Consider the following 14,521-nt stretch of genomic DNA (forward strand, 5'->3'; position numbering starts at 1 on the left):
GTTCTGTTTCCCAATATTTAAATATCATGTTCATTCATGGTTTCCTGTCCAAAGTGGTCACCACAGGCCAAGAGTTGGATGCTAGTTACATTACCTGCTTGCTGAGGTTCGGTTCTGGCACAACACCGGCTCTTCCCGCATGGCCCGGGCCTGTAAACCTCTTCTTCTTCTTCTCGGTGGTCCAAACCTCCTGTGGTACCGACACTAACACTCCCCCGGTGCTCGGACCTCAAAGTCTGGGCAGTCTAGCTAACAAACTGAGCTGACATGAGCTAACAGCAGTGAAATAGTTGGTGGGGTGTGACTTCACGAGGTTCACAGTCACAGAGACGTCCTGTGTAAAGCTCGACTTCACACCTTCACCGACACTCAGAGACACTCCATGACAACACTGATGTGTGTGTCACTCTCTATAATACATACAGGAAACATACACACTTTAAACACACCTGGTGTCATCACACTGACACTCAGGTGAGTCCTGCTCTCTGTTTGGTTTCTGTCATCTGATTGGTTCATGGCTGACAGGTCCCAGCAGGTGAGAATCATAAAGTGTTCAGGTTGTCATGGTAACCGCAGACAGTTTAATGTGGTGTGAAGACTTTGTGTGTGTGTGTGTTATCAACTGCATCTTATCTTTACAACACACTGCTGGTAAAACATGTGTGTGTGTGTGTGTGTGTGTGTGACAATACATTCATGCATTCATTCATGTGTGTGTGTGTGTGTGTGTGTGTGTGTGTGTGTGTGCGTGTGTGTGTGTGTGTGTCTCAGCTGGGTGTGTTTGTCCACTCCTCATGTAATATTAATCACACTGAGGGTCACATGCACCGCTGCACACACACACATCAATCAAACACACAAAGAGAAAACACACACACCTCAGGCTGTGTGTGTGTGTGTGTGTGTGTGTGTGTGGACAGCTGGTGTATATGATGTGATTTTAAATCTCTGCATTAACGTTTAAAGCACTAAATTTAACCATAAACACATCTGACCAATCACAGCCCAGCTCTTTATCACATCATCCAGTACAGGTCAAACCAGGATCAGAACCAGAACAAAGTTCATGTGGACCATGAACTTTGTTCTGGTTCTGGTGTCAGAACAAGTTCAAGAAAATAAAAATAAAAAAGCTGAAATCTGAATACAAAATGACAAAACCTACCAAAAACACGTCAAAATAAACACGTTTAAATAAACACGTCCAAATAAACACATTTAAATAAACACGTTTAAATAAACACGTTTAAATAAACACGTCCAAATAAACACGTTTATATAAACACGTCCAAATAAACACGTTTAAATAAACGAACATGTTTAAATAAACACGTTTAAATAAATAAACACGTTTAAATAAACGAACATGTTTAAATAAACACGTTTAAATAAACACGTTTAAATAACCTTTATCACACCAAACCTTCATCACGGTGGGTCAGTGTTTCTGTGTGAAGAAAACAAGTGTGACGATTGAGGGAAGAATAATGCATTGTGGGAAATGAACCTGCGACCATAGTACACAAGGTTTTAAAAAATATGAATGCATTCCGTTTTTAGTAATTTAAAAAAAGGTTTAATATGTTTTAGGTGAGACTAATGAATAAAAACAAAAAGACCAGCAGCTCCTGGAACCTGGAGTTTGGAGTCAGGGTGGGGCTGGACTTGATATTATTAATATTAATGTTTCATTGTTGTATTACTGGGTGTGACTGTGTGTTGTCAGGTTTGTGAGGCTTCCAGCAGAAACAAAAGATGAAGGACGAGTGAAGAGGCTTTAAAGAGGGAGGAGGAGGAGGCGGGGGAGGGGGGATGGGGTTTGGGGGAGGGTGGAGGAGGTTTGGGGGTGAGTTTAGAGAGCGTGAAAAGCAGCTTGTAGAGAGACGAAGCAACCAGGCAGAGCGCTGACGGAGGGGGAGGGGAGGAGGTGAAAGGTGACGCTCAGTAATTGGGAGGAAACGTGTTCAATGGAGAGAGACGTGAAACAAACTGAAGTTCATCCATCCATCCATCCATCCATCCATCCATCCATCCATCCAACCATTTACTCATCCATCCCCCCTCTATCCATCATATATATCCATCCATCCATTCATCCATCCATCCATCCATTTACTCATCCATCCCTCCCTCCATTTATCATATATATCCATCCAACCATCCATCCATTTACTCATCCATCCCTCCATCCATCCATCCATCCATCCATCCCTCCCTCCATTTATCATATATATCCATCCAACCATCCATCCATTTACTCATCCATCCCCCCTCTATCCATATATTCATCCATCCATCATCCATTTACTCATCCATCCCTCCATCCATCCATCCATCCCTCCCTCCATCCATCCAAGTTACATGACTGACTTCCTGTTTGTGGCAGGAAGGAAACACATCATTGCCACGTGAACCTGAACGTCCGAACTGTTTCATACTGTATGCAGTGTACTGGAGTACACTGTGACATCACTGTGACATCACTGTGACATCACTGTGACATCACTGTGACATGTCGGCATAGTTACACACACATACTGAGATTCCTGAAACAACCAATCAGATATGTCTACTCAGCGATGAGCTCATACTCTGGCCTGATGACATCATCCCGCACCATGTGGCTGCCCTCTCTGGTTACTATGGTAACCAACTGGACGCTATGACTCACAGACGGATTAGAGACGCACCAATCAGTGAAGAGTCCAACGTGAGGAGGAAAAGGACGAGGACGCTTCTTCATCAGGAGGACATTTCCTGCAGGAAGTGAGTCACAGGTTAGTCACACAGCTGCGATCTGATTGGATGATGATGCCATCAACAACACATTTAACACTGAGCATGACACGAGTTATCACAGTCTACCAGCCCTGTACTGGACGCCGTGTCCACACGTGTTGTTAACATGTCGTTAACATTTTGTGTTAACGTGTTGCTAACGCGTTGCATCGTTAACGTGTTGTGTCCTTAAGGTTTCATATTATTAATGTAGTTTTTGTTTTGTTTTGATTTTATATTTTTGACAGAGACAGCTGAAGAGTGGCAGGAATGTGGAGCTGCAGGTCACATTCAAACCCTGCTGAGCCTTCACACACGGGGCGGATGCTCTACCAACTGAGCTAACTGATGCCCCGTTAATGTGTAGTTAACGTGTTGTATTGGTTATGTGTAGTTAACGTGTTGTATTGGTTATGCGTAGTTAACGTGTTGTATTGGTTATGTGTAGTTAACGTGTTGTATTGGTTATGTGTAGTTAACGTGTTGTATTGGTTATGTGTAGTTAACGTGTTGTATTGGTTATGTGTAGTTAACGTATTGTATTGTTTATGTGTAGTTAACGTGTTGTATTGGTTATGTGTAGTTAACGTGTTGTATTGGTTATGTGTAGTTAACGTGTTGTATTGGTTATGTGTAGTTAACGTGTTGTATTGGTTATGTGTAGTTAACGTGTCTTTGTGTTTAAACTTTTAAACACAAAGAAAAACAAAAAACTTAAGATTTATTTAAATGTCATTGATTTTTTTTTCAGTTTGAAGTTTTAAAACCATCCATTTGTTTTGTTTTTTTGGTGAAATGTTCCTTTAACGTTCTGTTATTGTTCTTTTATCGTTCCTTTAACGTTATGTGCTTCGCTCCTCATCAGCCATCTGTCTCGGAGGTCGGCTGTGAGGTCAAGCAATGAATCACTTCCTGTTCGTCTGCTGGAGCGTATACAGAGTTAATGAGCAGCGTGTAGGCTGCAGATAATCAATCACTGATCACACTGATTGATGATCTATAGACTCACACTCATCTGTCCTCGTCAATACAGCTGCTTCCTGTTTATTACAGACTCATGAAACCTCATGTTTGCTGTAAAAACAGACGAGTTAACAGGCTGAAGACTATGAATGATTCCATGTTTTCCATTGCAATGTGAATATGAAATATATATAAGAATCCTCCATCTGCAGCATGCAGACCTTTGTTCTACCTGTCAGTTTGTGAAGGTAATCTGAAGATTTCCTGCCATGCTTCCTGAAGCATCGACCACAAGTTGGATTGGCTTGATGGGCCCTTCTTACGTACCACACACTGCTCCCACAACAGCTCAACAGGGCTGAGATCTGGTGACTGCTGAACACTAGATTACAGACAGAATACCAGCTGACTGCTTCTTCTCTAAACAGTTCTTGCACCCAGCTCCAAACTGACCACAGTAATGAGGGTTGCTGATTACAGGCCTCTGAACACACGTGTAGATGTTCCCTGACAGATCAGCTGACAATGTCTACAATGTATTTATGATCAATTTAATGTTATTAAGGACAAAACATGTCATTTTCTAAGTGACCCCAAACTTTTGAACGGTACGGTACGCTGAATAATATTTACCAAAACACTGTTAAGAACATTCAAGGAACCTTAAAATAACCTTCAAAGAACATCTTTTGTAAGGTTATGTGTGTTGTGTATCAGACTCATTCAAACATTCCACAAACGTTCATCTCACGTTTGTTTCACATACTTGATGAAAACCTGGTATTGGTTCTGGTTCTGAGGTCCTCATAGCGACAGTAACATGGACAGTGTGTGTGTGTGTGTGTGTGTGTGTGTGTGTGTGTGTGTGTGTGTGAGAGAGAGAGAGAGAGAGACAGGAAGTGGTCCTGTCGAGGTCAGGAGGTCTCAGTCGGACACAGAGAGTCCATTCATTCAGTCATCAGCACAAACATCAACCAAAAGGGAGTGAACTGAAGTCAATCAGAATGCCCAGCCCAGAGTCCAGAGTCCAAGTCCAGAGTCCAAGCCCAGAGTCCAAGTCCAAGACCAAGTGAGCAGGATGTTGGAGCCCAGGCAGCAGGGAGCACCTGCCGGCACCTTGGTACCAACGATGATGTTTTAAGGTATGACCAGGTGTTCTAGGAGCTGCAGTGTGGATGAAGGTTTCCACCATGATCCAATCGAAGCGGTCGGAGGAAAACAGCAAATACATTGTGTCTAAAATCTGATCCAGTCTGAATCATGTTCTGTGGTTCTGGTTCTGTTCAGTGATCAGTGAGGCCCAGACACAGATGACTGCAGCAGCCTCACAGTCACTCACAGACCGGATCAAACAGGAAGCAGTCCACTCCGGCGGCGTCAGAAGTGAGAGAGCGTTTCATTGGATGTTAAATTAGGACACGCCCCCCGAGTGCAGGATGACATCATCAACAAGTTTTTATGTTTTTTCAGGAAATGACAAACTCTGAAATACGATGAAGAACACACAAGACAGAGGACAGGGGACAGAGGACGGACACGAGGACAGAGGACAGACACGAGGACAGAGGACAGAGGACAGACACGAGGACAGAGGACATACACGAGGACAGAGGACGGACACTGGAGGACAGAGGACAGACACGAGGACAGAGGACGGACACTGGAGGACAGAGGACAGACACTGGAAGACAGAGGACAGACACTGGAAGACAGAGGACAGACACGAGGACAGAGGACGGACACTGGAGGACAGAGGACGGACACTGGAGGACAGAGGACAGACACTGGAAGACAGAGGACAGACACGAGGACAGAGGACGGACACTGGAGGACAGAGGACAGACACGAGGACAGAGGACAGACACTGGACACTCTGTGTGTGTAACTGTGTGTGTGTGTGTGTGTGTCTGTGTGTGTGTTACTGTGTGTGTGTATGTGTTACTGTGTGTGTTACTGTGTGTGTGTGTGTGTGTGTGTGTGTGTATTTCTAAGTTGGGGGTGTAACTGATGCTGTTGACTGAAGACAGCTGCACTCCAACATACTAATTATACGCGCGCACACACACACACACACACACACACACACACACACACACACACACTATAATCTTCAGTGACAGTGTGTAATCTGAGCGTTGGGGGTTTGGAGCTGATCGTCTCTGTGTTCTTTCTATCAATGTATGTGTTAGCATAGCTTAGCACAAAGACTGAGAATAGAGGGAAACTGTTAGCCTCACTAGAGACAGACAGACAGACAGACAGACAAAGAAAGAGACAGACAGACAGACAGACAGACAGAGAAAGAGACAGACAGACACACACAGACACACACACACACACACACACACACACACACAGTGCAGGATGCGTGTGTGTCACCATCACACCTCCTCCATGGGAACCACACATATCGATTCGATCCATTCACAAAGACATGGGGTCTGAATCAGAACTCTCAGATTTGGACTCATCAGACCAAAGTCTAGATTTTATGTGGACTCTGAGGTTCAGTTCAGGTCCTCCAGGTCCTCCAGTTCTCCAGGTTCTCCAGGTCCTCTAGTTCTCCAGGTTCTCCAGGTCCTCCAGTTCTCCAGGTTCTCCAGGTCCTCGATGTTGTTAACATCTCCGTTAATTAATCGATAAAATGATAGATTGATTGATGATATCACGATAAGTTCAGGTCGACTGTGGAATGGACTCTGACTCCCCAGACCAACATGTTTGGACTACATTACCCATAATTCAGCTGCTGCTGCTGCAGAGCTACTTGAAACTATGAAGAAAGACAGGAAGTTGGCTGTTTGGGACAGGAAGTGTGTTTCTGTCGGACTCTGGACAGAACGGACTCTGGACAGACCGGACTCTGGACAGACCGGACTCTGGACAGACCGGACTCTGGACAGAACGGACTCTGGACAGACCGGACTCTGGACAGAACGGACTCTGGACAGACCGGACTCTGTAGACCGGTTCTCAAGCAGCTGGACTGGTTTCTGATTTCTGGAGGTTTTCGGTCTTCAGGCTCGGTCTTCTTTCACTTCAACATCAAAGAGAATTTTTCATCAGTCGCTTATAAACACACACACACACACACACACACGTTGGTTTTACATCTTTGTGAGGTCTCTCTCCTTCCCGTGAGCTACACTTCATCACCACGGTAACCACAACTGTCTCCATGGAAACCTCGACCATCAGAGAGACACGCCTGACTTTAAACATGAAAATTGTTTTTCTGTTATAAAAAAAAAGCAACGAGTCCACCTGCAGAACCAGAACCTGACCCCAAAACTAAACCCCATCCTCAAACCAAACCTGACCCCAAAACTAAACCCCATCCTCAAACTAAACCCGACCCCAAAACTAAACCCCATCCTCAAACTAAACCCAACCCCATCCTCGATGCTGGTGTCACCCCTCAAACTGGGATCAGGTTCTTTGTGGATCACATCCTGTCCTGAATCTGTTCCCTCAACCCTGTCTGTCTGTCTGTCTGTCTGTCTGTCTGTCTGTCTGTCTGCAGGCAGTGAGACAGCTGGTTAGCAGTAATAATTAATGTCTCCTCCAGCTACAGCCAGAGATCTGAGGAGTAGGTGTGATCAAGGACGACTCATTCACACTGTGTATGTGTGTGTTTGTGAGTGTGTGTGTGTGTTATAATCTCTGAGGCCACGCCCTAATCCAGATCAACAATAGAACCCCCCCCCCCCCCCCCCCCCCTTGTGAGTTTGGGTCGCCTCACAGGCCCTGCCGCCCACTGTCCTGTCAGTCCAGGTTCAGGGCGTCAAAGACATCCGAGGGTGGACTCATAGTTTCTAGGACCAGGTTCTAGTTCTGGACCAGGTCTCTGTGTGGCCGGATCCATATAATACCCAGGGCACTCTAAAATAAGACTGCTAGCTTAGCTTAGCTCAAAGAGGGTAACAGTTTTTTAAAGATTTTTATTTTCAGGCTAAAAAACACAAACAACTTCTGTGGTGGTATGTAACATACACAATACATGACACACACACACACACACACACACACACACAAAAGTGTAAAGTTGAGTTAAACAGATGGTCGAGCAGATTGTATCAGAAACTGACTGATATACACACACACACACACACACACACACACACACACACACACAGGTTCCGGTCTAGCTTAGCAGAAACACTGGTAGCAGCTCTGCTCCAAGACTGCCTCACACTCTACAGACCGCCTCACACTCTACAGACCGCCTCACACTCTACAGACCACCTCACACTCTACAGACCACCTCACACTCTACAAACTGTTTCACACTCTACAGACCGCCTCACACTCTACAGACCGCCTCATATTCTACAGACCGCCTCATATTCTACAGGCCGCCTCACACTCTACAGACCGCCTCACACTCTACAGACCGCCTCACATTCTACAGACCGCCTCACATTCTACAGACCGCCTCACACTCTACAAACTGTTTCACACTCTACAGACCGCCTCACACTCTACAGACCGCCTCACACTCTACAAACTGTTTCACACTCTACAGACCGCCTCACACTCTACAGACCACCCCACACTCTACAGACCGCCTCACACTCTACAGACCGCCTCACACTCTACACACCACCTCATATTCTACAGACCGCCTCACACCTGCCTCACACTCTACACACCGCTTCATATTCTACAGACCGCCTCACACCCGTCTCACACTCTACAGACTGCCTCAAACTGTGTGTGTGTGTGTGTGTGTGTGTGTGTGTGTGTGTGTAATCCTGATCTTCAGATTAGTCGTTTCAGTTAAATAATCTTCATCACATAGTGTGAATGATGATGTCACTGCTGACCTGCACACAGGTCACATGACCAGAGTGCTTATGATGATGTCACATGACCTCTTTTCACCAAACAAACTACAAACTATCAGTTTGAGCTCTGTGACCCTGAACTGTGTCTGTCAGGAGGACAGCAGAGGAAGAATGTGACAAAGATACAAAGAAACACATGAAGAAGAAACACAGAACACACAAGACAAAAAAACTACAAAAAGCAGGTTGATCAACTTCCTCTTGGGGGCGGAGTCTGTGCTGTCTGTGTTCTCCAAAAGAGATAAGAATATATATATTATAATATATAATATATTATCTATATAATATTATATATATAATATACAACAATACATACATACTACAAAATACATACATACACACACATATTATCTACACACACATACATACATCTACAACTACATACATACACACACAACACACACATATATATACACACACCTAATACATACATACATCATACATACATACAACACACACACACACACATATATAACACACACATACATACATACATACATACATACATACACACACACACACTGTGTGCGTGTGTGTGCGTGTGTACGTACAAACGTGTGTGTGTTGGAATGTCAGCTATGTGTGTGCGGCTGCGGGCTGAGCCGTGCCGTGCCAGGACAGGCTGAACACTCGGCACAAAGTGTAATAAACTTAAATTGTGTGTCTGTGTGTGTTTGTTTTGGACTCAGACACCGAACCGGACCGACTTGAACAGCGGATTTAGGTCTTCATACTGTGTGGTTGAGTTCGGCTCGGTTCGGCTCCACGGACCGGACTGTGTGTGGAAAAGTGAACTTTAAAGTGGAGGCTTCTCCGTCTTTGATTTCATGACTCCGCCTATTCAAACCAGTAGAACCGAATCAGAACACGGACTCTAGCTTCAGTGTTGGAGCCGAATTTAGGCCCGTCTCGTCCCGGTTCTGCAGACTCCCTCGGTGTTTCGTCTCACGTGTACGAACAGAGAGAAACCCGTGAATATTTTAAACCGTCAGCTTTGTGAGCGGAGTCCGGTCCGCCGCCGTCAGACACGCCTGCGCACACGCTCTTTCCTTCCTGCAGCAGCTACAGCTCCGGATAAGTTCGAGTCCACACAAAGGGTGACAGTGTGATCCGGGTCAGACTCACCTGAGCTCAGCGGGCTGTTCTGCGGTCCGCCGAGGTCCAACCGGCCCGGTAAAACTTCCAGAAAGGGACAGCGAATCCAACCGAAACAAAAACCTGCACGAGCAGCACCGAGAGCCGCACAACAGGTCCGACAAAGACCCCGCCCCGCCCCGCGCGGCGCCGGGAGGCTTTCCTGACGCTCCTCCGCGGAGGAAGGATGGCCCGGCTCCTCTGCAGGGAACAGAACCACAACCAGGAACCTGCTGCGGGTCGGCTGCCAGACTCTGGGACATAAAACACTGATCAGGTCCAGTTGTTTCTGGTTTTGTATGAAGAGGAAAGATCTACCCGGTCTCTGTGGGTTTACCTTGTTCTCTGTGGGTGTACCTGGTCTCTGTGGGTGTACCCAGATCTCTGAGAGTCTACCCAGTCTCTGGGAGTGTACCCGGTCTCTGTGGGTCTACCCAGTGTCTGAGAGTCTACCCAGTCTCTGTGGGTCTACCCAGTCTCTGTGGGTGTACCCGGTCTCTGAGAGTCTACCCGGTCTCTGTGGGTGTACTCGGTCTCTGAGAGTCTACTCAGTCTCTGTGGGTCTACCCAGTCTCTGTGGGTGTACCCAGATCTCTGAGAGTCTACCCAGTCTCTGTGGGTGTACCCAGATCTCTGAGAGTCTACCTAGTCTCTGTGGGTCTACCCAGATCTCTGAGAATCTACCTAGTCTCTGTGGGTCTACCCAGGCCTCTGAGAGTCTACCCGGTCTCTGAGAGTCTACCCAGTCTCTGTGGATGTACCTGGTCTCTGAGTCTACCCGGTCTCTGTGGGTGTACCCGGTCTCACTGTAAACCCGGACAAGTTGATTGTACTTAAACCATTTGTGTCAAGTGATTGCTTCAAATGGTTGAAGTTATTGACAATAGAGAAAATGAATTTGTTTAAGTATAGTCAACTTAAATGTACAATAGTCAGAGTTACATACACTTAATTGGTTTAAGTAATCACAACAGAAAAGTATAGTGGAGTCTACTTAAAAGTACAATAATAAACTTAATATTATAAGTCAAATACACTTAAAATTCTAGTTTTATTCAAATATGAATACAATAAATTTTAAAATATTATATTTGGAATAAGAAAACTCCAATAAAATTATTTTTTTGTCAATGACCACACAATACAGTACATTCTATTTATTTTATTTACACACAACAAAGCAACAAATATGTATTAACAATCGGCAAGATCATTCTTCAGCTTTTGAACCTTGGGAAGTAGCTCACTTATTTTAGCATTACCCGCTGAATGAAGGCAAATGTGTTTAATCATTTCGGGTACTGCAGGTGGACTGCGTAGGTAAAGCCAAACAAGAGGCACATTGCCTGAGGTAGGTTGGTGAGTGCTTCTATTAGAAGGCTGCCCTCTAGGTCGATCCCCACTCTTGAGGGGTTTAGTGGTGATGATGCTGGGCCTGCAGCGCTGGTGTCATAGCAGAGGATTCCCACAGGAAAGTCCACAGAGTCTCCCTCATTAAGATTCTATAGTGCCAGAAACAAGACAAAAGGAGGATATTGAGGTTAACAGCAATTTGTCTACAATCAGCTGTGTGGTCTTCATAAATATTATGATTTTCATAATTTCAGATTCAGAAGTATGCTCTGTGTTTTACCTTTGTGTGCATTGAAAGGGGAGTATACACTGCTCTGAAATGTACAGTCTTTATAAGGACAATCAACTTTTTGATTCACTTTTAGTGAATACTCCACAGATGATCATAAGTATTCAGTTTCAGTGCAGAGTCCAATAAATTCACATGACAAACAGTGAAACTTTTAAACTTTTTGTGAGAGTCTACAGTTTGAGGTTGATCCACACTTATGGTATAAAAGCGGGATAAATGGCTATGGAGTGCATTAAGAAAATGTACACATACATTCCTGATCCAGTTCTTGCATAAGTCCCATGTTTTAGCCTAAATCAAATCAAATCAATTTTATTTGTATAGCCCAAAGTCACAAAGTACATTTGCCTCTGAGGCTTTACAATCTGTACAGGGAGTGACACCCTCTGTCCTTAGACCCTCGGTTCCAGTGAGGAAAAACTATAATGTTAAAAAAGCTGTGCTCTCTTTTCACAGATGGCAGGGCAGTACTTGCATTTCCAAGGCATTTTAATATGGCTTTAAACAAAAATAGTAGGGCAAATGAGGCTAATGTTAAAAATGGGCAGTGAAATTTTTTCAAAACTACATTGAATAATTTGAATTTTACACTACTGTTGCAAAACTGTATGTAGAAAACACAAGTAGCAAGAGCTACTCAAAATCACAATTGTAATCTAGAAATGTTCCAACAGTTTTTAATACTTGAATGGAGAAAACAACTCACCTCATTCAGGCAGAAATGGTATCCCCCATGTCCTTTAAAGGTGTCTAAACTTGCTAAGAACAGAAAAATGCAGGCATGTATTGTCCAAGGAGCATGCAAAGTGCAAAGACCTTAAATTGCTCTGTGTAAATTTGAAAATGGCGCAACTTTTTCTGTAGCCGCCAACGGATAAGCACAGACTTGTCTAGAGTTTTGAGCCAATCACAACAGGGCAGCACTGTGGCCTGAGGTCAAACTTGACAGTTTGTTAAACTTACAAAAATGAGTACACCCAATGACTTCCTCGTGCACTGTTCATATACTCATACTGTTTAAGTAACACAATGAAACTGATCTTTAAAAGTGGTGTTTACTCCAACTGTTTGTAAGAATGAACTTTTGGGTTAACAGTGCTCTGAGAGTCTGCCTGGGTCTCTGAGAGTCTACCTGGGTCTCTGAGAGTCTGCCTGGGTCTCTGAGAGTCTGCCTGGGTCTCTGAGAGTCTGCCTGGGTCTCTGAGAGTCTACCTGGGTCTCTGAGAGTCTACCCGGGTCTCTGAGAGTCTGCCTGGGTCTCTGAGAGTCTACCTGGGTCTCTGAGAGTCTACCCGGTCTCTGTAGGTCTAGCCTGGTCTCTGAGAGACGTTGTTGTATGTTTGTTTGTCTGTTTGGTTTGGTTCTCTGCTGGTTCTGGTCCAGTGGACATTGGAGCTCATCGTTCACAAATTGCAACAAACTGGGAGGGGGAAATTTAAATTATTTAATTATTATTATTTAGTTATACTAAATTCATGAAAACAACTTTTTTTCTGAAAATTTTAGTAATCAGTTCATTTTATTTTGAAAATCACAAAAATCGGTTTAATTTTCTACAGAATAAACTTCATCAGCATCATCACAGGTAATATAAACGTTGATCAAACGTTATGTTTGATTCTCTGCAGCAGCTCGTTGATTGGTTGATGTGGTTTGATATATCGGTTTGATCGATATGTTGATTGACACGTTGTCCAGCAGGTGGAGCCAATCATCAGGCTCATGCCTTTAAATCTGTGACAGGCCATCTGTGATTGGTCCGTGTGATCCGCGCCATAACATTCGAGGACTGGGATTGGTCAACATGGATGAACGGACAAAAGAACCATGTGACCGGGGCGGTCAGTAGCGTAGTGGGTTAAGCGGCCACCCCGTGTGTAGAGGCTGTGGTCCTCACCGCTGGCCCCGGTTTGAATCCCGCATCGGACGCCGTTTGCTGCGTGTCCCTCGCCCTCTCTCTGCTTCCTGTCTATCTTCAGCTGGACTATCATTAAAGGCCAAAACAATAATCTTACAAAAAACAAAAGAACCACGTGACCTGTAACTCCGACCAATTGTAGAGCTCGGATGTCACGGGCAGGTTGATCTTTATTTGAAGGCACTTCCTGTTTGCACTGTAACCATGGAAACAGACAGCTACAGAACCACTGGTGTTAGACTGTGCGTGTCTCCATGGTAACCAGTTAAAACTCCTCTTCCTCCTCCTCCTCCTTTTCCTCTTCCTCCTCTGTGGTTCACTCTTCCTCCTCCTCCTCCCCTCTCTCCCCGAGGAGGACACACAGCTCCGTCAGTCTCTGTTGCATCTTGGGAATTCCTGACAGCTGATTCTCAAGGCGCTGTTTCTCCTCCTGAAAGACCACATGAGACCACAACAGACCACATGAGACCACAACAGACCACGAGACCACAAGGAAGGCTAAACAGGAAATGACATGACCAAAACAGGAAGAGAGGGTGTGTTGATGATCACAGACCTGCAGAGACAGACGAGTGGAGGCATCGAGAGGTTCAAACCTCCAACCTCCTTCACCATCGAACTGGAGCAGGTGAGAGTGGTACTTCCTGTTAGAGGAGGACGTTTTACAAACAGAAGAGGAGGAAGAAGAGGAAGAAGAGGAAGAGGAGGAAGAGGAAGAAGAAGACGAGGAAGAAGAAGTAGACAAGGAAGAAGAAGAAGACAAGGAAGAGGAGGAAGAAGAGGAAGAGGAGGAAGAGGAGGAAGAAGACGAGGAAGAAGAAGTAGACAAGGAAGAGGAGGAAGAAGAGGAAGAGGAGGAAGAAGAAGAAGACAAGGAAGAGGAGGAGGAAGAGGAAGAGGAGGAAGAAGAAGAAGACAAGGAAGAGGAGGAGGAAGAGGACGCAGTGGTGCATTCAGGATCAGCCAGCTGTAGGAAATCTCAGACTTTCTGACATGTGGTTGACGAGCTGTGGACGAAGATTCAGAGCGACAGACTGAAGATCACAGCTAACGGACTACAGTCTGTCAGCCTGTCAGCCTCCTGCTGCAGCACACAGTAACCACGACAACCTGTTTTTTGTGAGTGAGTGTCGTAAGTGCTTGTGTGTACCTTTTTTTTTTCGTGAGTGTGATGCGTGTGTCAACCGTGACGTGTGTGAGTGGTGTGTGCCTGTGCGACCGTGATTCGTGTAC

General features: G+C 45.0%; 2 protein-coding genes across 13 annotated transcripts in view; both read right to left on the minus strand.

Annotated features, from left to right (window-relative positions):
- Positions 1-10,539, minus strand: part of plxnb3 (plexin B3) — a 41,698-nt gene extending 31,159 nt beyond the window's left edge. For 2 of the 5 annotated variants that reach the window (XM_027275587.1, XM_027275581.1), the window contains exons 1-2: positions 9,717-10,539; positions 2,694-2,760 (exon numbers count right to left, since the gene is read on the minus strand). The gene's annotated coding sequence lies outside the window, so the exon portion shown is untranslated. The other 3 variants (XM_027275582.1, XM_027275583.1, XM_027275586.1) reach the window with 3 other exon arrangements.
- Positions 10,540-12,856: 2,317 nt separating this feature from the next.
- abcd1 (ATP-binding cassette, sub-family D (ALD), member 1) overlaps positions 12,857-14,521 on the minus strand; it is a 12,112-nt gene continuing 10,447 nt past the window's right edge. For all 8 annotated transcript variants that reach the window (XM_027275596.1, XM_027275598.1, XM_027275595.1 and 5 more), the window contains exons 15-16: positions 13,845-13,932; positions 12,857-13,718 (exon numbers count right to left, since the gene is read on the minus strand). In XM_027275596.1, the coding sequence (XP_027131397.1) occupies positions 13,605-13,718; positions 13,845-13,932 (202 nt within the window). In that variant the 3' untranslated portion in view covers positions 12,857-13,604. The remainder of the gene's footprint in view (positions 13,719-13,844; positions 13,933-14,521) is intronic.

Source organism: Larimichthys crocea, unplaced genomic scaffold, assembly GCF_000972845.2.
Source record: "Larimichthys crocea isolate SSNF unplaced genomic scaffold, L_crocea_2.0 scaffold148, whole genome shotgun sequence".
Taxonomy (NCBI): Eukaryota; Metazoa; Chordata; class Actinopteri; family Sciaenidae; genus Larimichthys; species Larimichthys crocea.